This window comes from Protopterus annectens, chromosome 4.part1 (genome assembly GCF_019279795.1).
Source record: "Protopterus annectens isolate FY-2018-M chromosome 4.part1, PAN1.0, whole genome shotgun sequence".
Classification (NCBI taxonomy): Eukaryota; Metazoa; Chordata; order Ceratodontiformes; family Protopteridae; genus Protopterus; species Protopterus annectens.
This window is the reverse complement of record NC_056734.1, coordinates 498,538,346-498,564,531: the sequence shown is the minus strand read 5'-3', so window position 1 is coordinate 498,564,531 and position 26,186 is coordinate 498,538,346. Positions and strand designations below refer to the sequence as shown.

The window sequence follows — 26,186 nt, the reverse complement described above, 5'->3', positions numbered from 1 at the left end:
ATAACCATAAACTATGAAAAATCTCCCCTCGAACCAACTCGGACCTTTGAGTTCATAGGAGCCATCCTGAACACAAAGGCAACAATAGCTTGTCTTCCCCCACTGAGACTACAGAAAATCAGATCACAAGTCATGAAGATAATTAACAGCAAGAAAGCATCTGCGAACCTAGTTCTACAGGCCCTAGGGTCTATGGCAGCAGCTGTAACTCTAGTCCTTTTAGCCAGATTTCACATGACAGTTCCAGATTTCACATGAGAATTTTACAATGGCTGTTTGCAGTACGATGATCAGTGCTATACCAACAGCATCAACTTCGATTGCAATCGCAACATTTGCAAGAGAGATTCTCAAATGGTGGATTCAGTTAGATCAAATTCTAAAAGGCCGTCCTTTCACTCCTTCTCAACCCAAAGCCACAGTGACCATGGACGCTTCCCAGTTAGAGTAGGGGGCCATTATCTGCGGAACACTGTCCAAGGCACTTGGTCCCCGATAGAGGTCGTCTTGCATATCAGTGTCTTAGAGATGAGATCATTGCTTTTAGCATTGCAGGCCTTCCAGGATGCTCTCCCTTCAGGGACAGTTGCAGTTGAAATGGACAACATGTCAGTAGTTTGGTACATCAGCAACAAGGAGGAAGCAGGTCCTCTCCCTTGTGTCAAGAAGCTCTGAGTGTGACAGTGGGTGATCTTATCCAACCACTTTCTCATAGCAATGCACATTCCAGGGAAGTCCAGTGAGATAGCGGACAAATTGTGTAGATGCATGCTTCTTCCTCACAATTGGTCCCAAATTCCAAAGGTGATGGAGAGAATATTCCATCAATAAGGCCAACCTTGCTGCAGTCTTTTTGCCTCTCCCCCAAAAACAATTGCAGCAACTACTTTACCCTGTTCCACCTTCAGGGGGATTCACCGAGGGATGCTGTTGTCCACAATTGGCCCTTCGGTCTTCTTCATGCCTTCCCTCCTATTCCTCTAATTCCAAAGTTTCTACATAAAGCTATCAGGTTGAAAAGCAAGGTAATCCTCATTGCACCTTATTAGCCTTGACAGGTTTGCTTCCCCTTCCTTTGGCCTTATATAATTCGCCCACCATGGATTATGGAAGCGGTTCCTAATCTCCTGCCCCATCCAACATGCATGATTCACCCAGACATGTTGAACCTCAAGCTAACAGCTTGGTTTCTCCAATTCTGTTAATAGCCAGACAATCTATGCTCTCTTCACCTGACCGACACGTACTTTTGGCCTGTCACAAACCATCTACTCATAAACTTTGCAAAAGTAAATGGAAAGGGTTTGTCTTTTGGGCACATAGGTTGGTACTAGGCTATCGGCCTTGGGGCCTATACAAGCATAGCCATAACAATTCCCTGGCTATTTCTTCCCACACTATTTACTTCCCTGGACCCCTGCCTAGCAGGGCAACTGACGTGATCCCCGGGGTGAATTTCCTTTTTCCCATTCCAATCGTCAAGGTTCCTTTTGAACAGGGCCAAGGAGGAGCTCTGCTTGACATGTATGAGCAGTCTATTCCAGAGTCTAGGGAGTCTCTGGGTCAGGAACTATCCCTCCAGCATGTTTTGTTTATTGTGATGACAAGGTTTAGATACCTGGAGTGTGTGGCTCTGAGGGATTGGGATTTCTTTAAATGTAGCATGTCCAGCAGCTCTGTGTTTGACATGGCCTTGTATGTTAAGCAGAGATTGCCTCTGAGTAGACGAAATGCGACAGAGTATAGCTGGAGTTTTTTAAGGTGGTCAGCATAGGGCATCTGCTTTAGGCCTGTGATACTTTTAGTGAGGTATTTCTGCGGCCTTTCCAGTTGCATATGTCTTGAGAGGTACATACCAAATGGTGCATTGTATTCTATAATGGGTTTAATGAGGGATTAATACAGTGGGACAATGACCTCCTTTTTTTCTGGTTGAAAAGCCCTTAGTGATGAGGTGTGCCACATAGAAGGATTTCCTGACTGTTGTGGTGATGTGGTTATTGAAGGTGAGACCACTGTCCACCTGTGTCCCTAAGTCTCTTATCACACTTTCGGTGTTTAGTGTACTGCCACCTATGTGGTAATTCACGGGTACATGTTTTTTCCCCAAAGGGGATAACTATACATTTCTTGGCATTGAGCTTGAGCCCATGGCTCTGGCACCAAGCATCTGTTTCTGTAAAGCCCTTTTGTAGAGTATCCACATCATTTGGGGATTCATTAATGGCTCCCAGTTTGCAGTCATCTGCAAACTTTGTTAGCCAGAGTCCCTTAGTGTTGGCCTGTACTTCAGAGAAGTAGATGCCAAACAAGAGAGGTCCCAGGACTTGAACCCTGAGGTACTCCACTTGTCACTTGTCTGGTGCGGGATTTGGAGTCAGCTACTTTTACAGTGTGGGTTCTCTCAGTAAGTCATCAGAATAACGTTGATCCTTTTTCAGCACCTGTTCATAAGATTCTCAAAGTTTTAGCCTCACTGTTCAGTAAAGGGGCTTTGTCTTCTGCTATTAAAGTTCAATTAGCAGCTCTATCTAATTTTCATATTGGATTTAAAGACTCATCACTTGCTTCTCATAAACTTTGTAAAGCTGTTTTGAGAGATACTCCTCTGTTAAAGCCTCCTTACAAAGATCCAACACTGTTTGTGCTGCAACTACATGGGCAACACCGCATACCTTTATCACTCATTACAATGTGGATTTGGCCTCCAGGAACAGGGCTTCCTTTGGGTCCAATGTTCTGAAGAATATTCTCCCTTGAGCCACCCAGGAAACATGATGCTAGGGACCCTGTCCCAACCAGTGAAGAATGAAGGCGAGATAGGACAACAGCACATAAAGAAGTTATGTACTCACTATAACGTTCCATGTGTGTGTTGTTCATCTCGCCTTCATTCTTACATCCCACTCTTCTGCCCCCAGTCTTCGGCTCCTGGAGGACCCAGAGATTACAATTGGTAATTAAGGTGCTCTGATCTTTTTCAGTACTCTGTGGTATTCTGTAGGTTTATTTGATACCCTTTGTTGTATCAGCAAACAAGATCTGAGGAGACTTACTAGACTGTGATGGGATAGGGGATTCGGCCACGAGCTAGTGGAAGACCTCAAGCATTTGTATATGGCCGAGTCGGATATGAGGATCGGTTCCGAACCCAACCAGTGAAGAATGAAGGGGAGATGAACAGCACACATAGAACATTATGGTGGGATACATAACTTCATTTTTTCTACTGCATTCATGTGCAGCAACTCAGCTCCTTCTAAGATCCTCTGAATCCCTGTTTTTACCTTCCATCGCATCTGTCAGAAGAAGTTCATGGCCTCACGTGTAGTAGCCTTCCAGAAGGATACGATTTGGCTAATGACAAGTCTCTTCTTTGTCCTTAAGGTAATGTCAGAAATGAACTTCTGTCAGACCATACAGCTTTCTGCTTTTTTTCCCAAATTCTCAGAATAATGGAGAAAGAAGTTTACCTCTATTAAGTGCCTACCAGACAAGGGAGGAATTTGTTTGTCTGATTGCAGATGGGGAAAGAAGGCTTGCCAGAATCCAAGCACACTGTATCTACATGGGTAGCCAAGTGTATGATGTTTTGCTGAGCGTTACTGAACAAAATCTAGATGATCCAGTGAATGTATTCTCCACTAGGGTGATAGTCACCGTGGCAGTATTCTTTAAACATGTGTCAGCACAGGGTATTTGGGAATTAGCAATATGGACATCAGTTCACACCCTTTTCATACTTTACAAGAGCCGGCAACTTTTACTTTGGCCATATCAGGGCCTTATTTATCCCTTCTACCCAGTGTTCCTTCAGTAGCTTGAGTACTGTAAGAATTGATAATGCTGTACTGTACTGTAAGTAGCTGGAAACACTGAGATGAGACTGAGCCGAAAGTCTTTATCTGTTAATTACGCAAACTCGTGCTGAACAGGTGCCAGTCTTTCCTTTATGGGCCAAGTTTTGTATACTTTTCAGAATAAATTTTCCAAACACTGTAGTTCATTTAATAAGGCTTTATTAGATGTTCACAGTATCCGAATACTGTCTTTATTAACAGTACTGATAAACAATTAGTATTTAAATTTACTGCATGTCGTATTTTGATTGTCCTGAACAACGTAAACTAATACAGTCTTTATTTGATCTGTCTTCTGTACTCCGGCTCGAGTGTCTGTAATCTCCTCTGAAGTAACAGGTCGAACAAACTCACTAACCTTAACTGAACTGCTATTCTGAGAACACCATATTGTATTGCTTCAGTCCAGTAATGATTCTTGCTTACTTTTCCTAGCCTTGGTCTCAGGCTTTGTCTCTTATGTGCTTTATTTAACATTCCATGAAGGATCATTCTGTAGCTAGCAAAATTGTATTTTTTCCTTGAGGAAAAAAACATTCTGTATTTCTGTATTTTTTTATCTTTCCTTTCTAATAAACTGTCTCTCATGCTTGACCATCAAGGTTATTTTTCTTTCTGCTTAACTGTCTTTTATGCATAAATGAAACAATTTATTTTACCCTTTAGCCTGTCTAATGTCTAATAACTACTATAAAATGGAAGTCCCTAATCTAACAAATACTCTGCTTGGAAAAAAAGAGTACTGCTCACTGTGATCCATAAGATAAGTATAGTACAATTGTGTGTGCATCTTCCTATAACAGTGCAAGTTCAAATAGGAGATCACCTTAGCAGTGCAGCTGCCATCTTGCATTCCCCTAGGTGGAGAGAGTCTTTTGAGCTCTGCATGTGAAGGAACAGGTGCTACAAGTGCTTCTCTATTATACATTATTGGAGGGCAGTCAGTATTGCCTGCCTACCACACTGCAACACTCCCAACCTACACAAACATTTTAGCACTAACATTGTCTTGGTTGTAGGGCATTGGCTGGGTGTTCCCTGAGCCAGTGAAGGGGGCACCAAAAGCTGAGCTAGTATAACAATAATGGACTCTTTATTACCAAGCATCAGTCTATTAGCCAGGAAGAGTTGCACTTACAGAAACATCTAAGAAAGCACTAGAGGTCAGACCAGAAATTAGACATCTGTGCTAATTGAAAATCCCTGGATTAAGGAATAATACTGTCATCCTGTTTTCCTGCTTTTGAACGTCTACCATTATTGTAAATTGCACAAAGCTGAACTTCTCTTATTTGCATTCCATTTGAATTTGGATTTTTCTAATGGGAAGATTCTTTGAAAAAAAAATACTGTTCACTAAATTAATATTTACCCAGTTTATGATAAAAGTATCTATTTGTAACTTTCTACATTAGCACATTTTCCCCAGAAATGGTAGTACAATGTACCAGCTCTCAGCGAAAACTCTCCACAGAATGAGGGATTAATCATGAAATAATCAAGGATACTTTTAAAATATTAGTACTATTAAACTGAGACATTGACAGAATAAGACAAATGTGAATTAATATACATTTTCTGAAGTAAAAGAAGTCTTTATTGCTATTATTTATTAAATGCAATACACTACCTTTTCTCCAAAAGTCACAAATTTTTGGAGGGGTTAAGAAGGACAGAGCTAAAATTTGAGGTAAAATCAGGGTTAGCTGAAAAGTGTGGTATGTAATGTTTGTACATTTGGGGAAGTGGATACTTTGCATATTTTGGGGTTTGCAAACCTGTCAAATCTGTTTGGAACTATGCATCATTAAGGCTTACAACATTTAAAATTAGTTTTGATTTAATTTGGCAACAGGTCATTTTGGATCTGTTTCAAAACCATATCAGTACTGAAGCAATAATTTTGTCAAAATGTGTGTGTTTTGTTTTATATAACAACAATGTATTCAAAACAGAATGTTGTTTCTGTAGCTTGTTTAAATGCTTTATCTTGAGTTTCTGATACCTTATAGTTGACTGTTTATATTGGAAATATTGTCTGAATATTTCCGCCTTTTCTTCTTAGCTATAAACAAGCTTACTGCATTTGTATTGTTGCATTAAATTGTCATTTACTGCTGTATCAGTTCTTTTTTTCTACTTTTTAGGTTGTATTGATTGCTGTTTAGAAAATTAATAAAGCTTTAAAAAATGTATACATTATACTGGCAAACTAGGATATGTTTTGAAATAGTCTTACTTCTGGGATCACTTAACTGTTCACCATACCTGTCAACCTCTTAGAGTAAGAAATATGGACAACACCAACAATAAAAGTGGGACAAAGGCCCAAAAATAGGGACAGTTTTTAAATGTTGCTCTTACAAACTTCGAAAGTTGATACAATAACAGGTTTTACATTAGCATGAATTTTCAGAATGGTATGAGGTCTGAAACTCAAATGTCTTTCATTATTTTTTAACTTCAGTCTTTAATGATTTGCCACTAATTTCCCAGGAAACCACAATTTTATGAGAAATGGACCAAAAATATGAGACAAAAATCTGGACATTCTGCGAAAATCTGAACAGTTGAGAGGTATGCAGTTCACTGCTGTAGGTTTCTTAATACTATGCTGATTTTTGTCATGATGTTATACTTGACTGCCTGAGTGACTCTCCCTGAAATATGACAGCATAGTAATATGAGAACTCACTATAACAGTAGACTTTCAGATGTGTGCTCACTGTAGCAGTAAGGATACCTCCTCTGTTCTCTCGTTATTGTTTAATGTTACATATTGTTAATGCTCTCCTTATCTAGCCACCTTCTTACACATTTGTCAGCCATGTGAACATCAGTCTAGTGGGTTTTATTACCCATAACTGGTATAGGCACAAATCAGTTCTACTTAAATGAGTCAGGCAACACCAGACATTACTGCTTAGGTTCATATTAGACTAATTTTGGCTTGCACAGCAGGACACATTCAACTTTGGAAAAACTATATGGAACCAAAGCTGCTTTACTGGTGAATAACCGAAATGCTGTAATTTGTGCTGTAGTGATCAGTGTTTAAGATCAGTTGTTACTGTGGTGCACATCTCTACTTTTCTGCATCAGTGACCCTGCTTTTCAAACATCTGTACTCCTGCAACAGAACTTCCACTCACTGCAGACAGACTTCTCACAAGTGAATGAGTATGGTAAGGATTCCCCATTCGTTTTCTTTTTCTGAACTATAGTTATACATCTTCACAGGACATGTGAGAATTCTCTAAGTGTTAACTTGATGTAAGATAAATCTGATGTCTTTCAGCCAGCATCCTTTGTGTGAGTTGCTGTAGTTGGCAGTCTTGTAAAGATTTTATTTTGCGTTTGACTTCTGAAAAATTTAGAAGTGGTTTATGCTTTTTTTATGTTCTTGTTTCTTTTAGGTGGAATACATCTTCACAGATAAAACTGGTACTCTAACAGAAAATGAGATGCAGTTTAGGGAGTGTTCCATTAATGGCATCAAATACCAAGAGATCAACAGCAGACTAGTCTCAGAGGGAATGACTGCAGATTTTCTTGATGGATCAAGACCAGGACTTGTAAGACCTGAAGCTTTATTTCTTTTTAATTTCCCCTCCTTGTGTCAGTGAAACATATGTGAATGCTTTAAAATAAATAAAGTTAGTCTGCGTTATTTGGCACTGAAAAATGTCTTTCATAAAATGGTAATTCCTGCTTTAGTTCATTTCTAAATTGCAACAGAGAGACTGTGTAAATAAATTTTAGTTCTATTCCAGTGGTACTCAGCATCTGGAAAATTGCATTCTTTTGGGCTTTTTTAATGCAGTACATGTAAAATAAACATGTTAAAATAGGATGGTGTTCTACTAGGTATATTTATCTTTCTTAAATACATTTTGGCTGAATTCTGCAGTATTCTGTTCTGTGATCATTGAAGTTCCTTAAATATTTTTTCAGAAATTGTTTTATTGAATACATCTTTTATATACACAGTAAGACTTGCATTTGTTTAACAATGGATAGAAATAAAATAAAAAAATCACCATAAAAGATAAGTGCAGATTAAGAAATGAATATATAGTAAAATAGTGTTTGGAGCTCACCAGTGTGTTTTCACGAGTGACTGAAAAATGATGCAAAGATTCATGCCTGTGGTCAGGGGGAAAAATGAGATTTTAATCTTCCATGACAGTAGGCAAGTAAGGAGTACCAGATGAATGCATATATGTAACAGTATAGTTGAACTAAAAGATAGGAGTGTAGATGATATGATGAAAGATTTTCCAAACACTTTTCCCATCATGAAATTTATTCTTACATTTATTAGAACATTTGTATGCTATTTTTGTGTAGAAAAGGTAATGTTTTTAAAGATACATTTTGAAGGACCATCCCTTGTGTAGTAACCATTGCATATATTGATAAAGTGATAATGCTTTATGGATCCATTTAAAATTTTATATTATTTGTTTTCAAGTCATTATTTATTTATTTATTTATTTATTTTACATTCGTTTGCTGCCAGGGGTGTCCACTGGGCTGGAATGAGCCTGTTTTTAGTGAAGGCCTAGGGAGAAAAGCTCCCAAGTAGACATAAGTACAACATACAGTGAATTGACACATGTACAACATACAGGTAGGTTACAAATAGAAGTTAAAAAAAAAAACAACTATTAGCTGCAATAAGTCAAAAAATGCTAAACATATGCGCTGTTGAAGTTTAACAGTCATAATAGTATATAACAATCGCATAAGATATGAGTACAGATATACAAAGGATAGTTGGAAGGGGTCAGATTATGTGGGGTGTGGAGCAGGAGCATTGCCAGTGGGTAGATAGATGTAAATGGAGGGCGTCTTTGAAGGATCTAACACATTGGTGGCTCTGAGTGATGTTGGGAGTGAGTTCCAGAGTTTGGCAATGCAGAAAGAGTAGATTGCATGCCCAGCAGGGAGTGTAGGTTTTTGGACCAGTAGCAGGGTCTCATTTTTTGATCTCGGTGATCTCTTTGGGTGGTATTGAGTTAGAGTGGAGGAGAAAGGACAGTTGAGAGGTTTATAGATAATTTTGTGGGCTATAGTGAGTTGTTGCTGAATAAGGTATTGTGGTAGCTTAAGCCATTTGAGTGTGTAAAGTGAGGAACATTGGTGGGAGGAGTAAGTGGCATTTGTTGCAAATCTGGCACTTTTATTATTAACAGGTTTCCATTTTGGCTTTTAGGGATGTGCAAATGTTAATGAGAAGGGGGGCACCATATAGTAGGGATGGTAGTAGGAAGGTAGAGGCCAAGGTTTGTTTGGTAGTGGAGTTGAGGAAGTGTTTATGCCTATAAGAGGGTTCCTAGCTTTTGGTGCATTTTTTTAATGTTGTTGTGGATGTGCTGGTCAAAGGTTAAGCATTCATCGATGGTGACGCCTAGCAGTTTTTTATGTAAGACAACTTCTAGGGTAGTTTTATTTAATGAGCAGATTTTAAAGTCTGGTTTGTTTATAATGGTGGTTTTCTTAGGGGAGACGAGAAGAAGTTTGGTTTTGTTTGGATGGAGTGCGAGATAATTGTTAGTCATCCACTTTTCAATGGAGGAGAATGCTTACTGAATGTGTGTTAAGTAGTTCGGGTATGGTCTTGACGGTGCAAATTATAGTTGAGTCATGTACATATTGAATAAAAGAGCTGTTGGGAACACAAGAAGGAAAGTCGTTAATGAAAATACTGAAAAGTAGAGGGCATAATATGGATCCTTGAGGGACTCCTGTGGGGGTATCAAGGAATGGTGAGGTTGAGTCACGCCATCTAATGGATTGTTTTCTATTGGATAGGTAGTTGGAAAACCAGAGCAGAGTTGGTGGGGACAGGCTCAGAGTTGAAAACCTGGAGAGACGTAGGGAGTGGGAGATGGTGTCGAATGCCTTGGATAGATCAAGGCAGAGGGAAGAGACAAGTTTTCCTTCGTTACACGCTTGGTTAACAGTATTTGTGAATGATAGGAGAGCAGTGGTAGTACTGTGAGCGAGGCAGAAACCGTGTTGACAAGAAGATAGAAGATTATTGTTCAGGAGGTACTGCTGGAGCTGAGAGTGTATGCATTTTTCTAAGATTTTAGAAATAGGGGACAGTATAGTGATGGGTCAGAAGAGCGGCCGTGGTGGTGCAGCTGTTAGCATTGCCACCTCATAGCAAGAGGTTCTCCAGTTCGATTCTTGGCTGAGGTGCCTTCTGTGCGGAGTCTGCATGTCCTCCCTGTGGTTGCGTGGGTTTCCACCGGGTGCTCCAGTTTCCTTCCACATCCCAAAAACATGCTGTGGGTGGATTGGACACTGAATTGACCCTGTGGGTGTCTGTGTGTCTGTGTGTCTGTGTGTCTGTGTGTGTGTGTGTGTGTGTGTGTGTGTGTGTGTGTGTGTGTGTGTGTGTGTGTGAGCGCGCCTTCTTTGGAAAGTTGGGCACAGGGCTGGCAACTTGGCACCGTAAAACTCCACTGCTAATCCTTCTGCGGACCATTCTGCTGTGGAAATCCCTAACCAGGATAAGCTGAAAGAAGAAGATGATGATAGTGATGGGACAGAAGTTGGAGGTATCAGAGCTATTACCACCTTTATGTAGGGGAAGAATGTAGGCTTTTTTTTTACCTATTTAAGAGTATACTAATAGGGTAGGATGTGGCCGGAGCTGACATTTTAAGATATTATGGAGGTAGATTGTCAGGAGCATTAATTCCTAATAATTAATTTAAGCAGGAGTTTGGTTATAATAAAAGTTGGGTTTGGAGAAAGAGAAAATATGGCAGTGGGGGGGGGGTCTGCTGGATGGTCATAGTTGGGGGAGTGATTAGTTTGAGAAGGTAGAAGTGGGAATGAGGCAGTTAGTTTGATTATGGTTTTTACAAAGTATGAGTTGAAGATTGTGGTGATTTCTTGAGGTATTTTTTTTTCAGGATGGGGACAGGGGTTACTTTTTGTACCAGGGTGTAGTAGTGCAGAAGTTGAGGTCCAGAATTGTTTTGGCTTTTGCTTGAAATTATGCTGTAGTTTAATGATTTTTTTGTCATTGATGACTAGACATTTTATTTGTTGCGAAGCTGTCTATATTGTTGGAGGTCGGCGAGATTAGTAGCGGTGTGCCATTTTTCTCCAGTCTGTCTCATATGACCATGGCCTGCTTGGTACTTTTAGAAAGCCAGATGGTGTGTTTTGTTTTTATTCTTTTGCGACGCAGAGGAGCATGGTAGTTTAGGACTTTTAGGAAGGTGGAATTAAAAAATATAACTGCTTCATCTAGAGGAAGGATCTTCAGTATGTTCCAGTTAATAAATTTTAGATGGCCATTAAAAGTATTTTGGTTGAAATTAATAAGGGTTCACAGTAGTATATAATGATGTTGGTTGGGCAGTTGGGAAGTTTTGTATATGACATAGGCTGGCTGGTGTTGACTGATATTGCAGGGAAGGATGCTTGTTTTGGAGAACTTGTTGGGGTCAGAAGTTAGGATCAAGTCTATTATTGAGCCACTGCTATTGTTTTTAGCTGATCTGGTTATATTTGTGATTATTTGGGTAAAGTTGTAGAGGTTGATATGGGGGGGGTAAGGAGCTATCTGGTTGGTTGAGCCATTTTATGTTCACATCACCATGTCATTTTTATGGAGATCCAGCTTAAGATTTCTTCTAGAAGGGGGTATTATTCCTTGGGGGTCGGTATAATGTTATGCATATGCTTCTGCTATTAAGTTTTAGAAAAGCGATTAGTATTTTGGCATTTGAGAATTGAGGTATTGGGGATGAGTAGGGGGTAATGGAAAGGTTATGTGGAAAGAGAAGGGTGATGCCTCCTCCTTTTTTATGGGGTCTGTCTGCTCTGAGGCAGGAGTAACTGGGTGGAAGGAATTTGGAGTCTTTGATATATGGTTTTAGCCAGGTTTCATTAGTGACAGGTATATCTGGTTTAGTCTGGGATATCCAAGTATGGAATTCAGGAAATTTATGCTTGATGCTTTGGAGGTTGATAGTGGTAAATTTTAGTGATCTATGGGAATAGGTGATGGGGGTAGAGGGAGTGGGTCCTGGGTTGGGGTAAATATCTCCACATAGAGAGAAAGAGTTTAGTGATAGGGGTATTAGTCCAGATCATTTACGTGTCACGTTAGACTGATTTTTGTATGCTAATGGGAAGGGGATGGAGTGGTCATAAGAGAAGAGTTTAGGTTTTGAAAGAAAGAGTGGGTTAGGTTGAAAGGGGCTAGGAGATGTGTTATAGTTGGAGGTTAGTGTTGGAGAGTGTATGTTAGTGACTGGTGTGGTCTTGGGGGATAGATAAGGTGATTTATGGGATGTTAGATTTATAAGTATAGTTAATATTAGAGCGTGTGTAAGGTGGTATGGAGAAGAGTGGAGGAGAGACGTAGTATTAACATGGCTAAGTGATTGAAATGGGTGTTTTGTAGGTATGGATGCAGGAATGTGAGGTGAACAGATATGTAAATGGGGGGTGTGGGGTGGGTTGGCAGTAGGAAGAGGTCGAGTTTAGGGAAAGGAAGTGAGGTCAGTATTAGGTAGTAAGGAGTGGGATGTATGTAAGTATAAATGTAATTGATCTAGGCATGGGTGGGAATGGGGGTAGGATAGGGGAGCGGAGTGAGCCCGAGCGAAGCGAATGGAGCAGGCAGAGCCGGAGGAATATGCGTGCATGCACAGAGAAAACAATCAAGTAAGTATTATGGCTGACAATGATTTGCACACAGAAAATCTCACAGTTGAAAGATTTTGTAGTTGATACATTAGCTAAAAAGCAAAACCAAATGAAGGGAAATCTAAGCAGAAGTATGTGGGGATTAGAAAGACTGGGGTAGGAGGCCTAAGCAGCAGTCGTACTGGTCGAGCAGGAGAGAGCCCATTTTGTTTTTATTTTATTTTTCTTAAAAGTTGTAATTATCCTGAAACTTTACAGCTTATTTGTGAAAGACAGGGAGTTGTAGATACATACTTTGTTGTCTGCCTTTTCAGTTCTTGGGACAGTCGCGATTTTCACTTTGCATGGCACTGTAGAGGCTGAAAGTAGACCACCGCTAAAGTAGGCTTTAGGTGGGCAACCGAGGTCAGAAAGTGGCTAAAATAGTTTGCCCTTTTAGTTCTTGGGACAGCTGCAATTTTCACTTTGCGTGGCATTATAGGAGCTGATAGAAGACCACCGTGAGAGCAGGCTTTAGGTGGGGAACCAAGGTCAGAAAGTGGCTAAAATAGCCAGGAACGCCACGAGTGCGACGGACTGCTAAGGGGCTTTCTGTTGCATGGTATGGGTATTGCTAGCACTAATAGTAATTTAAGACTGTAAATTATGAGCAAGTAGACAGTGGTAAAAGATGATAATGTTAAAGTCTGGAAAGTAAGCAGCATTATTTTAGTTGCTAAATATGCATTACAAAATGTTGTGAACTGAATGTATATATCAACTTCATAAGGGGAATACCCTGAAAAGGAGAATTCTAAAATGGATCCATTGCTGCTTGAGAGAATAGGATTAAGATCTTCCAGGAGGAAGAGCAGAAGATGGTGTCTTTATCAATTAAATTCATTAAGAGAGAGATAACATGGCTATTAGTTTAGTTAGGCAACAAGACATACTTAAGTTTCATAAAATGTAAACCTTTCAATTTATGAAATGAAGATCCATATGGTATTTTATTAGCCACATATCCTAATGACAACTTCTGATAGTGACAGATTTGGTAAGCTGTAGACATACTGAAGAAAAACCAAACTAATGAACTGTTATAAACGAAAAGCCACCAGCCAGATGAATAAATCCAATTTAATTACGAAATAAACTTATACAGCCACAAAACGAATTTAAAAAACGCCAGAAACAAACCACAAATATATGTAAGCGCTTTCGTTTAAAAGGTTTTAAACTTCAGGTCTGATGAAGTTTAAAACCTTTTAAACGAAAGCACTTACGTATATTTGTGGTTTGTTTCTGGCGGTTTTTAAATTCGTTTTGTGGCTGTATAAGTTTATTACGTAATTAAATTAGATTTGGTAAGCTGATTGAAGATTTGGACAGAAAAAGGCAGCTACTATAAAAGGGTTTAACTATGGAAAACGTATCCTTGTGGCATCCTGTGGTAGAGACAGGTTTTGGCAGCTGATGGAAAGATTTGAAAAAAAGCTAGCTGTTATGAAGTGCGTAAGATATGGAAAATCCTGACAGTTTTTTTCCCCTGTCTAAATATTTGAATTGAGACTGATGGAAATAGTAAACCACCCAAGTTTGGACAATTTAATTCCTTCTTGGAAATGGTTTATAGGATCTAATTCAGTAAGTTTCAGTTTGGAAAGCTAACTAAATGAAATAAAGTGAAAAGCACAAGGGCTATATTGTAAAGGAAGTAAACATATATTTTGTAATATGACAACATATGTAACTAAATATTAGATTCATTTGACATAAATAGATATTAGAAAATCTAGAAATAAAGTACCAGTAAAAGTTTGTAAGTTTAGTCACTACCTTGATTTTTAGATAGTTTGTCATGTGGTAGCCTTAGCCAGGAAACTATATAAAGATCACCCCCACCCAGGCTACCTGATGTCTCTCAAAACCTCTCTTGGTCTGCTGGTCAGTCATTCCTCATCACCATGGTAAGAGCCAACTGAGAAGGGCTGTCAGGCAGCCAACTGAGAAGGGGTGTCAGGCAGCCATTGGAGGTGGTTCAGTTTTACATTATGTGGCCCTGTCTCCACTATGCATGCTCAGTAACATGCCTAGAATTCAGCATGCAGTGGCATCAGCAAGGGAAAGTAACCTACTTCTGCAAGTGAATTATCCCACTCAATAAAGCCTGGCCACCATAAAAGCCATCTTTCATAATGAGATCTTTGGTCTTCACTGGGACTCAACTACAGGTATGGGTACTCTATGCATGTGCATTCGCTTCATCCCTCCCTCCTGAGGAAGGATGAGCTGATGAAACCATGCTAGAACCCCCCCCCCCCCCATCAGCTCCAATAGGTGCCCAGGTCACTATTCAAACTGAAATCACCTGAGTCGCAGTCAGGGCTTTATCCCCCCTCTGTCAGCAGGGCTGGCTGGGAAACCACATATATTTGAATAGGCAGATGTGACCCTTCATAATGAAACATTTTTGAGTTGGCTTTGCCAGACGACATTATAAAAATTTAGGAAAGATGTTTATTTTAACTATTGCTGTGTTTGGAAAGCAAAATCAATTTTTGAGTTTTCCATCTTATCAGATCCTTTTGCAGTAAAAGCCAACATTTAGCAGTTTTTCTCTTAATACAGTTCAGGTTGTTATGATTAAAAGTACTTTGTGAATATTTAAAATTGATAATGATATTTATATTGTAAAGGCCAGATACATCGGTTCAAGTATAATTATATTGTAGGGGAATTCATGGTTTTCTAGGAAGATAAACTATAGATGTGAGAGTGTTCAATCTCGCCGTTTGTTCTTACACCTGGGTTCGGAGCTGATCCTCGGCTCCGTGTCGGCCGCTTTCAAGCTCTGCATCGAGAAGAAGCTCGAGACAACCTAATTCCCACAATCCCCCTCTGCCTTTACCTCAGATCTAGTTTGCCGCTGCACCCCAAGACAAGGCTTATCTAACGAAGGGAGTTCCAGTGGATGCTATGGTGGTGGCAGCGGCCACGAAAAAGGAGATGTCGGAATCTTCCTCATCTGTCCATCCCCCTAGCAGAGATTCTAGGACTATGGACAGGTACGGGAAGCGCATTTTTAGTTCAGCGGCTTTTTCTATGCGATCCCTGAACTATTTGACCCACTTCACACGATTACAGAGGGATCTAATCAAAGAGTTGGGAGATACCCTCCAGGGTACTACAGATGCTGCTGTCTCAGAGAAAGTTACAACACAACTCAATACCCTTACATCCATTGTAAACTCGTCCATGAGGCTGATCTCATACGCAGCCGAAGGATCGAGTAGGGCAGCAGCTTCAGCGATTGCTCTTCGTAGACAATTCTGGATGCGCTTATGTTCATTTGCGACGCGGTGGAAAAATGTGGTTTCGAAAACCCCAAGGATCTTTCCCAGGCACACAGGGTGATGCCCCCTCTAGAGGCAGAGGAGGGGGCAGAGGTGGATGACACCGCCCTGGCGGCAGAGGGGGTCCGCAAAATCAAGGTGACAGGGATACCCCCCCTGGAAAACCTTTCCAGCACTCCTGAGGGGAGGCCCGACTGTCCTGCTCTGGAGGCAGTCGGGGGTCGCTTAGCTTTATACCCTCAGGCCTGGCAAAATCTTACTTCAGACAACTGGGTAAAAAGCGTTGTTACCAGAGGCTACAGAATACCCTTCCTATCCCCTCCCATTCCAAAGAGAAGACTCCCAGATGTGCCGCCCCATCTGCGAGACCCTGCAGCTATAGAAATTTCAAAGCTGCTAGAAAAAAGTCATCCAACCAGTCCCAGCGGACCAAAGAGGATTCGGAACTTACTCAAGGTTCTTTTTAGTTCCAAAGAAGACAAGGGGACTGGAGGCCGATTCTGGACCTAAGCAACCTCAATACCTTCGTCAAGAAAGAAAAGTTCCGAATGGTCACGCTTCAATCGATCCTTCCATTCTTACAGAAGGACGACTGGATGTGCTCAATAGATCTGAAGGACGCATACTACCACATCAAAATGGCCAGGGCGTCCAGGGATCACTTGCGCTTCCGGCTGGGAGCCAGCCACTTTCAGTTTTGAGCCCTGCCCTTTGGTCTGACCTCAGCCCCCAGGGTTTTCACCAAATGCATGGCAGTGGTAGCGTCTCACCTGAGACGCCTGGGATTCCAGGTGTTTCCGTATCTGGACGACTGGCTCCTTTCTGCCACCACCCAGCGTCAACTGATACAGGCCAGGGATTACACTCTACAGCTTTGTGTTCACCTCGGAATTTCCGTAAATTTCGAAAAATCTTTGCTACAGCCATCACAGCATATCTCATTCATAGGAGCAGAATTGGATACGCATCATTTAATTCTAAGGCTTCCTCCAGAAAGGATAGCCTCACTACAAAGCCACATATCTCTTCTTCTGTCATCCAGAAAATCCCCAGCAAGACTGGTACTAAAGGTTTTGGGTCTCATGGCAGCTTCTCTCATTGCGATACCATTGGGAAGACTGCACATGAGAGTTCTACAATGGCTACTGTTTGCACAATGGTCGTTCCAACAGCTACCCCTGACACACGAAATTTTGATCACGAACACATGCAAATCGCACCTAGTCTGGTGGCTTCAGACTTGCAACCTTTCCAGCGGAAGACCATTTGTGCTACCCACGCCGACAGCTACGGTGACCACGGACGCTTCCCTGATAGGGTGGGGGGGCATCTTTCAGGAACAGACAGTCCAAGGTGAATGGACCAATTTAGAGTACAATCTGCACATCAATGTTCTAGAGTTGAGGGCAGTGTTTCTAGCGTTGCAACACTTTGCTCCCCTTCTTCCTCTAGGGACTATTGCAGTTCAGACGGACAACATGTCCGTAGTCTGGTACATAAACAAACAAGGGGGAACCAAGTCTTATCAGCTATGCAGAGAGGCCATGAGAATTTGGCAATGGGTGGATTCCACGGGTCGCTTTCTGATCGCAACGCATATCCCGGGGTCATCCAACGTCATAGCCGACAGGCAGAGCAGACGATTCTACTGCCTAACGAGTGGTCCCTCAAACAGTCTGTTGCGAAGAAGATTTTTCGCAAGTGGGGCCAGCCTTCCTGCGACCTCTTTGCGTCTCCAATGAACGCCAAATGCAGGAGCTACTTTGTCCCCAGGGACGCGCTGGTTCACGATTGGCCCCCGGGTCTCCTGTACGCTTTTCCTTTTTTCCCCCTGATTGCAAAGTTTCTGCAGAAAGCCAACAACCTGCAAAGGACGATAATCCTCATTGCCCCATTCTGGCCTCATAAATTTGGTTCCCCTTTCTTCTGGCACACCGCATTCGGGGACCTTGGATCCTGGACCCAGAACCAGATCTACTGACTCACTCGTCAGGGGTTCCTCACCCCTCGCTCTGGTCTCTCCATCTAGCAGCTTGGCTGCTCCGCTTCCCTTCTTAGCCAGGTCTGATCTTCTTTCACCTGCAGTCCAGAATATACTAGTGGCTTCTCATAAAGCTTCCACTACAAAGACCTACACTAGTAAATGGAAGCGTTTTGTATTCTGGGCAAATTCACAGCATTTGGACCCTGTCATAGCTCCGTTAAACAAGATCTTGGAGTTTTTAACAGAATTGTTCCACCATGGAGTGTCTCCTGCCACTTTAAGAGTGCAATTGGCTGCCATTTCCAACTTTCATGTGGAAGAAGGTGGGGCACCTGTTATGGCTCACAGACTTTGTAAGGCCTTTTTAAAAGGGTCTTTCCATATTAGACCACCAGTTAGAACTCCTACTTCGCCTTGGAATCTAAACCTTTTATTATCTAAATTGATGTTACCCCCATTTGAGCCAGCATCCTCTTGTCCATTGAAGTATTTGTCGTGGAAGACCCTCTTCTTGGCAGCCATTACATCCGCTAAGCGAGTATCTGAGCTTCAGACTCTTTCCATTAAACACCCTTATTTGAATTTTCACTCTGACAGAGTATCTCTTCGCACTAATCCATCCTTTCTTCCCAAAGTTTGCTCTATGAATAACATTAATCAATCCATTGAACTACCTACCTTTTTCAAAAATCACTCCAATAAATTGGAGTATATGTTACACAAGTTGGATGTCCATAGACAACTTAGAATTTACTTGGATAGAACAAAGGATCACAGGAAATCTGATCAACTTTTTGTAGCTTTTGCTGACAGCAGGAAAGGTGTAGCGGTTACTAAACGAACTCTTTCCAAATGGCTAACTGATTGTATTATTTTCGTTTATGATTCTTCAAATCAAACTTTATCTGTCAAACCCAAGGGACACTCTACAAGATCAGTGTCTACATCCCTGGCTCATGCAGCTCGCCTACTATTAGACACTATTTGTGCAGCTGCTACTTGGTCTAAACCACATACATTCATCTCTCATTACAAAGTAGACAGGGTTTCTAGGGACAGGGCAACCTTTGGTTCCACTGTGCTCAAGAACGTTCTCCCGTGAGTTCCTCAGGAACATGGAGCTAGGGACGCTACCCAGGTGTAAGAACAAACGGCGAGATTGAACACTCTCACATATAGAAGTTATGTCCTTACCATAACGTTCCATGTGGAGTGTTCATCTCGCCTTTGTTCTTACATTCCCCTCCCACCCTCAGGAAGAACGTTCAGTTTGGTGCCTGCTCTGGGTTATTCTGCTTCTGCATTCGCAGTTGTTGTATATATATGTGTGTATATATATATATATATATATATATATATATATATATATATATATATATATATAGATAAGTGTTCTTACATTTATATAATTTTCTTTTTTGCATGAGTGTGTCTCTCTCTGACTGCTGGTTTGCTTGCAAACTAGATCTGAGGTAAAGGCAGAGGGGAATTGTGGGAATTAAGTTGTCTCGAGCTTCTTCTCGATGCAGAGCTTGCAAGCGGCCGGCTCCGAACCCAGGTGTAAGAACAAAGGCGAGATGAACACTCCACATGGAACGTTATGGTAAGGACATAACTTCTATTTAAAGAACTTTGAAAGAAATATGTATGTGATAAAATATGTAGGAAGTCACTTTTGTAAGACTGGAAGTAAATATTAATTTCATTTGCAAACAATGCATTTGAGACTATAATGTAATGAAATTTTAGGAAGTGGATTGATTTATGAAATTTTAGTTACAGGTGGGGTTCCATATATCAGATGAATACATGTGATGATAATTGGCAGCATTAACTGTTCCTATTTTAATAGCTCTAGATACTGGGTAGATGTCCTTGAATCTGAAGTAGGAGATTCATTTGTCTGCAACCTGTGGGTTATGGATCCGATATCGGATCCGAACCGGCATGGTTTACCAGATATGGAGCCAAGCTCTCAGCTCCTCCCCTCACCCATAATGCCCTGCTCTCCCCTCATGACCTCAGATCTCGTTTGCCGCGCTGGTGACCAGATTTGTGTTCCTAAGCTCTTCAGCTAAGTGCAGTTTTTTCAGTATTTAAAGTGCTAAATTTTGATTTTTTGTGTGAAAGTTGTGTGGAAGTTTAGGTTTCCCTATTACTTAATTATACTTTTAGTGTTTAAAAATTTAATTTTCTTATCCCTCCTCGCTGGTAGCGTAGTGTGTGTTTGGGGCCTGTGTGTGGTTTAGTTACTTTGCTTTATTTTAGTTTAAGTAACGTTTTTGCTTTTGCGCTCTCTGCACAACCCAAAGCTGTGTTCTCCTAGTGCTCGAGTGTGGCCATAAGCTTTCCCTGGCTGATGGCCACACTCGGTGTTAGATGCCTTGGGGTTGAACACCTCACTTCTGGATGTTCCATTTGTGCAGGGTTCAACCCCAGGGCAGTGAAGGAGCGGAGGTTCAAGCTTGTCTTGGCGGGTCTTTTGCCACCGGACTCGGCTCCGGCCTCCGCTCCTTCGGGGGTAACCGTTTCTACGGTTGTCTCCTCTCCGGCTCCCCCTCCTCCTCCTGGGACTCAACCTCCCTGTAGTGGTTCGGAGGAGAGGGAACCTAGAAAGAAGGACCGGAGGGAGAAGCACCATAAGCGGCGGGCCGAGACCTCTGTTTCGGCCCCGCCAGCCAAGCGGGCTTCTCCTCCGGCCTCCTTGTCTGCTGGCTCTCCCCCTCCTCGGCTCCGGTCTCCTGTGTGTTTTTCACCGGGACCTGAGGAGGAGGAGACCCAATCTCTGTCGAGGCTATCGAGGAGGCACTCAAGGCCTACCTCGGTAGCCTCGTCGAGATCAACTTATAGCCTGTCAGACGCTGATCTGGACCGGATGATGAGAAGGTTCATCCAGGCCCAGATGCAGATGGGAGTGCTCTTGCCTTCCCCCCCCTCTGGGGGGGAGCTCGACCCCTTTTTTCAAGCCAATTGCTCCTTCTCCGACCCGCTACCCGGGTTCGGAGCAGTTGGAGCCGAGCAGCCGGGCGGGGTGGGTCGGCTCGATAGTACTGTACCGGATCCGACCCTGCCCTCGAGTGCCGGATCCGACCTCTCGGAGCCTGGATCCGAGCCGGATCCGGGGATCAGTGCTCCCGGCGCCCGTCTGTGTCGGAGCGCACTGCCCTTCGGATCCGGCGCGGCCGGCTCGATCCACTCGGATCCGAGGGGGAGCCGATTGTCGGATCCTTTGGTCGAGGTCGGCTCCCCTTCGGCTTTTGATGTAGTGGAGAGGGCCCTGTTGAAGGTCTCCGGACCCCCGGCACTTGCTTTGGCTCCGTCCCGCACTCCCTCTGCACTGGGTCAGGCTTCCACCATCCGGCCCTTGGGACAGCCCGCTCCTTTGCCCCAAGCTGTTCCCCTGGAACAGGTTACTGTTTGCGAGGAGTCCTCTGACAGCCCCCCGGAGGATGTTCCCCGCAAACATACGTGCAAAAGGAGGCACATTGACTCCCCCGAGTCTCTCACAGAAGACACGGATTTGGAGGAAAGGGAAGGCTCCCCATGGTCACCCCCCGAGGATGTCTCATTTGGAGACATCATGGAAATGCTCCGCATAAGGGGGGGGGTGGTCTGCCCCCAAGTCTTCCTCGGACGAGTCCGTGTTCTTGGAGGCATTTGAAGCGGGCCCGTCTACCTCTTGGGTGTCCCCTCCTGCCGACCCCCTGGTGGACCTCATTACCACCAGGGCGTGGAAGGAACCGGACACCATGGAGCCAATCCCTAAAAGGCCCGACCGTATTCTCAGTCCCCCGGCTGACCGTGCCCATTGGAGTAAGGGGCCTCCGGTAGATGCCATGTTGATGGCGGCAGCCACCAAGAGGGAACTTGCTCAGGAGAGTCCCTCAGTCCATCCCCCGAGCAAGGAGTCTCGGATGATGGACCGCTTGGGGAAGCGGATGTTTAGTTCAGCGACCTTCTCAGTGAGGGCGCTGAACTATCTGGCACACGTGATTAGGATGCAGCGCGATCTTATTAAAGAATACGCTGCATCCCCCCCCAGAGTCCATGTCGGAGGAGGACAAAGTGCTGCACTCCACCCGCATGGCCACTCTCAGGTCCGTCACCAATACCTCTATGTGGCTACTGTCCCATGCTACGGAAGGTGCCGCTAGAGCAGCAGGGGCAGGCCTAGTTACTAGACGTCAGGCCTGGCTCCGTCATTGCGATTTCTCAGAGCCCTTCAAGGCGTCATTTGCGAACGCCCCCTTCGATGGTTCTGCCCTCTTTGGCAAAACTGTTCGCGACACTTTGACCCAGAGCGAGAAGGACGGGAAGAAGCTGTCTGCCGTCGGAATCCGCTTCTCTGCTCCCCAGAGGCCCTATTCTAGGAACCAAAAGGGACAGAAGAAGATGTGGTTCCGGAAGTCGCAGCAATCTCAGTCTGCTCCGGACAACCAGTCCTTCCGTGGCAGGGGAGGACAGGGAGGACGCCGCCCTAGGGGGCAGAGGGGCTCCCAGGAACTTCGGGTCCAGAGAACCCTTCTCTGAACGGCCCGCGCAGCAGCCCTGAGGGGTTGCCCGGCTGCTCCACTCTGGAGGCAGTCGGGGATGTTCGAGCACCTAGCGGCATGGGAGTCCATAACATCAGACCGCTGGGTCCTCCAGATCATATCCAGAGGATACCGTATACCCTTTCTTCATTTGCCAAAATTGAAGTCCCTCCCCGACATTCCACCCGGTCAGTGGGAGGCCGCTTTGGCAGAGATTGGCCATCTGCTAAAGAAAAGAGCCATCCAGCCCGTCCCCCCAGACCAGATCGGATCAGGGTTCTACTCCAGGTTCTTTTTAGTGCCAAAAAGACGGGGATCTAAGACCAATTTTAGACCTTTCACTCTTGAACCTGGCAGTTCCCAAGGAGAAGTTCCGAATGGTCACGTTGCAGTCTATTCTCCCCCTTCTGGGAGAAAATCACTGGATGTGCTCCATAGACCTCAAGGATGCGTACTACCACATACTAATGGACAGGCACTCCAGGAGGTTTCTCCGCTTCCTGCTGGGAGCCAGTCACTACCAATTCCGGGTCCTTCCCTTTGGTCTCACCACAGCCCCCAGGGTGTTCACCAAAGTATTAGCAGTGGTAGCGGCCCACCTGAGGCTTCAGGGGGTACAGGTCTTTCCCTACCTGGACGACTGGCTTCTCACCGCCCCAACAAGGCATCTACTACTATTGGCGGGAGACTCCTTTCTCCAGCTTGATCCCCGTCTGGGCATCACAATAAACACAAAAAAATCCAACCTAGCACCCACGCAGTTCATAGATTTTATAGGTGCCAGGTTAGACACAAGGAGATTAAAAGCCTTCCTCACTGCAGACAGAGTTCAAAATCTGCAATTCCAGGTGCGGGCCATTCTCCACTCAAGCTCAGTTCCGGCGGAGTTGGTCCTGAGGGCCCTAGGGTCCATGGCGGCAGCAATAGCACTTCTTCCTCTCGCCAGATTCAATATGCGCATCCTTCAATGGACACTCCTAGTTCAGTGGTCGTATCTTGCTCTTCCTATGCATCATCCCATTGCGATCAGCAAGGCTTGCAAGCGGTCCCTCCTGTGGTGGCTACACTCTCCAGATCTCCACGGAGGCCGCCCATTTTGTGCTTCTCCCCCTCTCGCCACGGTGACCACGGACGCCTCCCGCCTCGGGTGGGGGGGGGGGCATTTTGCAGGCCGGACGGTCCAGGGCACGTGGAACGATTCAGAGACCTTACTGCATATCAACGTTGTAGAGATGAGAGCAGTGCTCTTAGCGTTGCTAGCACTTCAGGCCTTTCTTCCCTTGGGAACAATTGCGATTCAATCGGACAACATGTCGGTTGTCTGGTATATCAACAAGCAAGGAGGAACCAGGTCTTACCCTCTTTGTCGAGAAGCCATGAGAGTGTGGGAATGGGCAATCTCCACCAACCGCTTTCTCATAGCAACGCATATTCTGGGTCGGTCCAACATCCTGGCGGACAACCTCAGTCGCACCATTCTCACCCCTTACGAGTGGTCTCTCAATACTCAGGTAGCGGAACGCATCTTCGCACGGTGGGGAACTCCTTGTTGCGATCTTTTGCCTCTCCCTCAAACACCAAGTGCGACAGATTTTCGCTCTGATACCTCCTCCCGGAGGTTCCCCAAGAGACGCTCTGGTGCATGCTTGGCCACCCGGTCTTCTTTATGCTTATCCCCCTTGCCTCTGATGCTCCAAGTTCTTCAGAAAGCCTCTCGGTTGGGGTGCAGAATGATTCTCATTGCTTCATTTTGGCCTCGACAGATCTGGTTCCCCTTCCTAAGGTCTCACTCAGTGAATCCTCCTTGGATTCTAGATCCCATTCCGGATCTGATATCTCATCCATCCCACTTATCTCCTCCGAACCTGGACAACCTGAAGCTGACCGCTTGGCTGCTCCAGTTCCACTCTTGATCAGGACTCCCGGTATTTCGTCCCCTGTTAAGGCCATCCTGGTGGCAGCTCATAAGCCATCCACTAGGAAAGTCTACCGCAGCAAGTGGAAACGGTTCTCTTTGTGGGCGGAGCAGCAAGGCCTAAACCCCTTCACAGTTCCTCTCCCTTTGGTGCTTGATTTTTTAACCACTCTTTTTAATGATGGTACCAGCAGTTCCACGGTCAAAGTACAACTTGCGGCAATTTCTCATTATCACATTGGTCATGACTCCAATCCACTGATGTCGGCCAAGTTATGTAAGATTTTCCTTAAAGGTACTTTTCTTCTCAGGCCCCCGGTAAAGCAAGCGGTTCCTCCTTGGGACTTTTCCCTAGTTCTCCAGGCCTTGACTGCCCCTCCCTTTCGAACCGGCGGCTACGGTAGATCTGAAATTCTTATCTTTCAAGACCGCCTTCTTAGTAGCCATTACTTCGGCCAAGAGAGTCTCAGAGCTTCAAGCATTATCAGCTAAACCTCCTTACTTGGTCTTTCATACGGACCGTGTTTACCTCAGGACCAACCCGTCCTTTCTTCCTAAGGTAGCTTCTGAAGCAAACATTAATCAATCCATTAACCTCCCTGTCTTCTTTCCGAAGTATGAAAACAAAGGTGAATACAAGCTTCATTCCTTAGATGTTCACAGGCAACTTAGATTCTATCTAAACAGGACGGCTGGTCATAGGCAATCCGACCAGTTGTTCATTTCCTTTGCTAAATTTAATTTGGGCAAACCAATTTCTAAAGTCACATTATCTCGCTGGATTTCACAATGTATCTTATTGGCTTATCAAGCTTGGAAGGCCCGACCGGAGGGTGTTCATGCCCATTCAACCCGGTCAGTCTCTACCTCGGCAGCCTTTAAGGCTAGGATTCCTCTAGATGATATTTGTGCAGCAGCCACGTGGGCTTCATCTCATACTTTTATTTCCCACTACAAGTTGGATCTTACATTTAGGGGTAGAGCATCCTTTGGCTCCGCGGTGCTCCGGAATATCCTTCCATGATGGCCGCCCAAGATTCAGGTAGCTGGGGACTCTGTCCCACAGGTTGCAGACAAATGAATCTCCTACTTCAGATTTAGAAGTTATGTACTCACCATAACGTTCCATCTGAGTAGGTGTATTCATTTGTCTGCAACCATCCCGCCCTCCTATCCCCCTAGCCTTTCAGTTTCCTGCATATGATGTTTTACCATTTTCAGGGTGTTCTTGCTGTTGGCAAACTCGATCTGAGGTCATGAGGGGAGAGCAGGGCATTATGGGTGAGGGGAGGAGCTGAGAGCTTGGATCCATAGCTGGTAAACCATGCCGGTTCGGATCCGATATCGGATCCATAACCCACAGGTTGCAGACAAATGAATACACCTACTCAGATGGAACGTTATGGTGAGTACATAACTTCTAATTATCTACTAGAATGATTTGGATATAATAGATTGGATTGATCTGATAAATACATCAAGAAAGTTAGGAGTATGTCAACTCAAATAAAAGGCTGAAAAAAAATGGAAGAAGCTTTAAATACATATTCAGATGAGCTGGTAAAACTGCATAAATCAGAAGTCAAAATGAAGAAAAGGCTAGCTGAGTATGAGACTGCTCAAGAAGAGATGTTTCAAAAATGGTAGAGTTAGAGGACAGACCACATAGTGAAAATCTTAAATTTTCTGCTGTACCAGAGAAAGTAGAAGGAACAGTCTGTATTAACTTTATGAAAGAACAAATAAGAAACTGGAGTGGTATTCCAGAGCAAGAACTGTTAATTGAAAGGGTACAGTGAGTGTATGCTCCAGATCTGGCCATGAGAATGCAGCCAAGACCTGTATTAGTAAAAATACAAACCAGCAGAAAGAGCTGAT

At 43.8% G+C, this 26,186-nt stretch overlaps 1 protein-coding gene across 3 annotated transcripts in view; it reads left to right on the top strand.

Annotated features, from left to right (window-relative positions):
• ATP11B (ATPase phospholipid transporting 11B (putative)) overlaps positions 1–26,186 on the top strand; it is a 2,792,721-nt gene that overhangs the window by 1,058,297 nt on the left and 1,708,238 nt on the right. For all 3 annotated transcript variants that reach the window (XM_044070307.1, XM_044070308.1, XM_044070309.1), the window contains exon 13: positions 7,277–7,435. In XM_044070307.1, the coding sequence (XP_043926242.1) occupies positions 7,277–7,435 (159 nt within the window). The remainder of the gene's footprint in view (positions 1–7,276; positions 7,436–26,186) is intronic.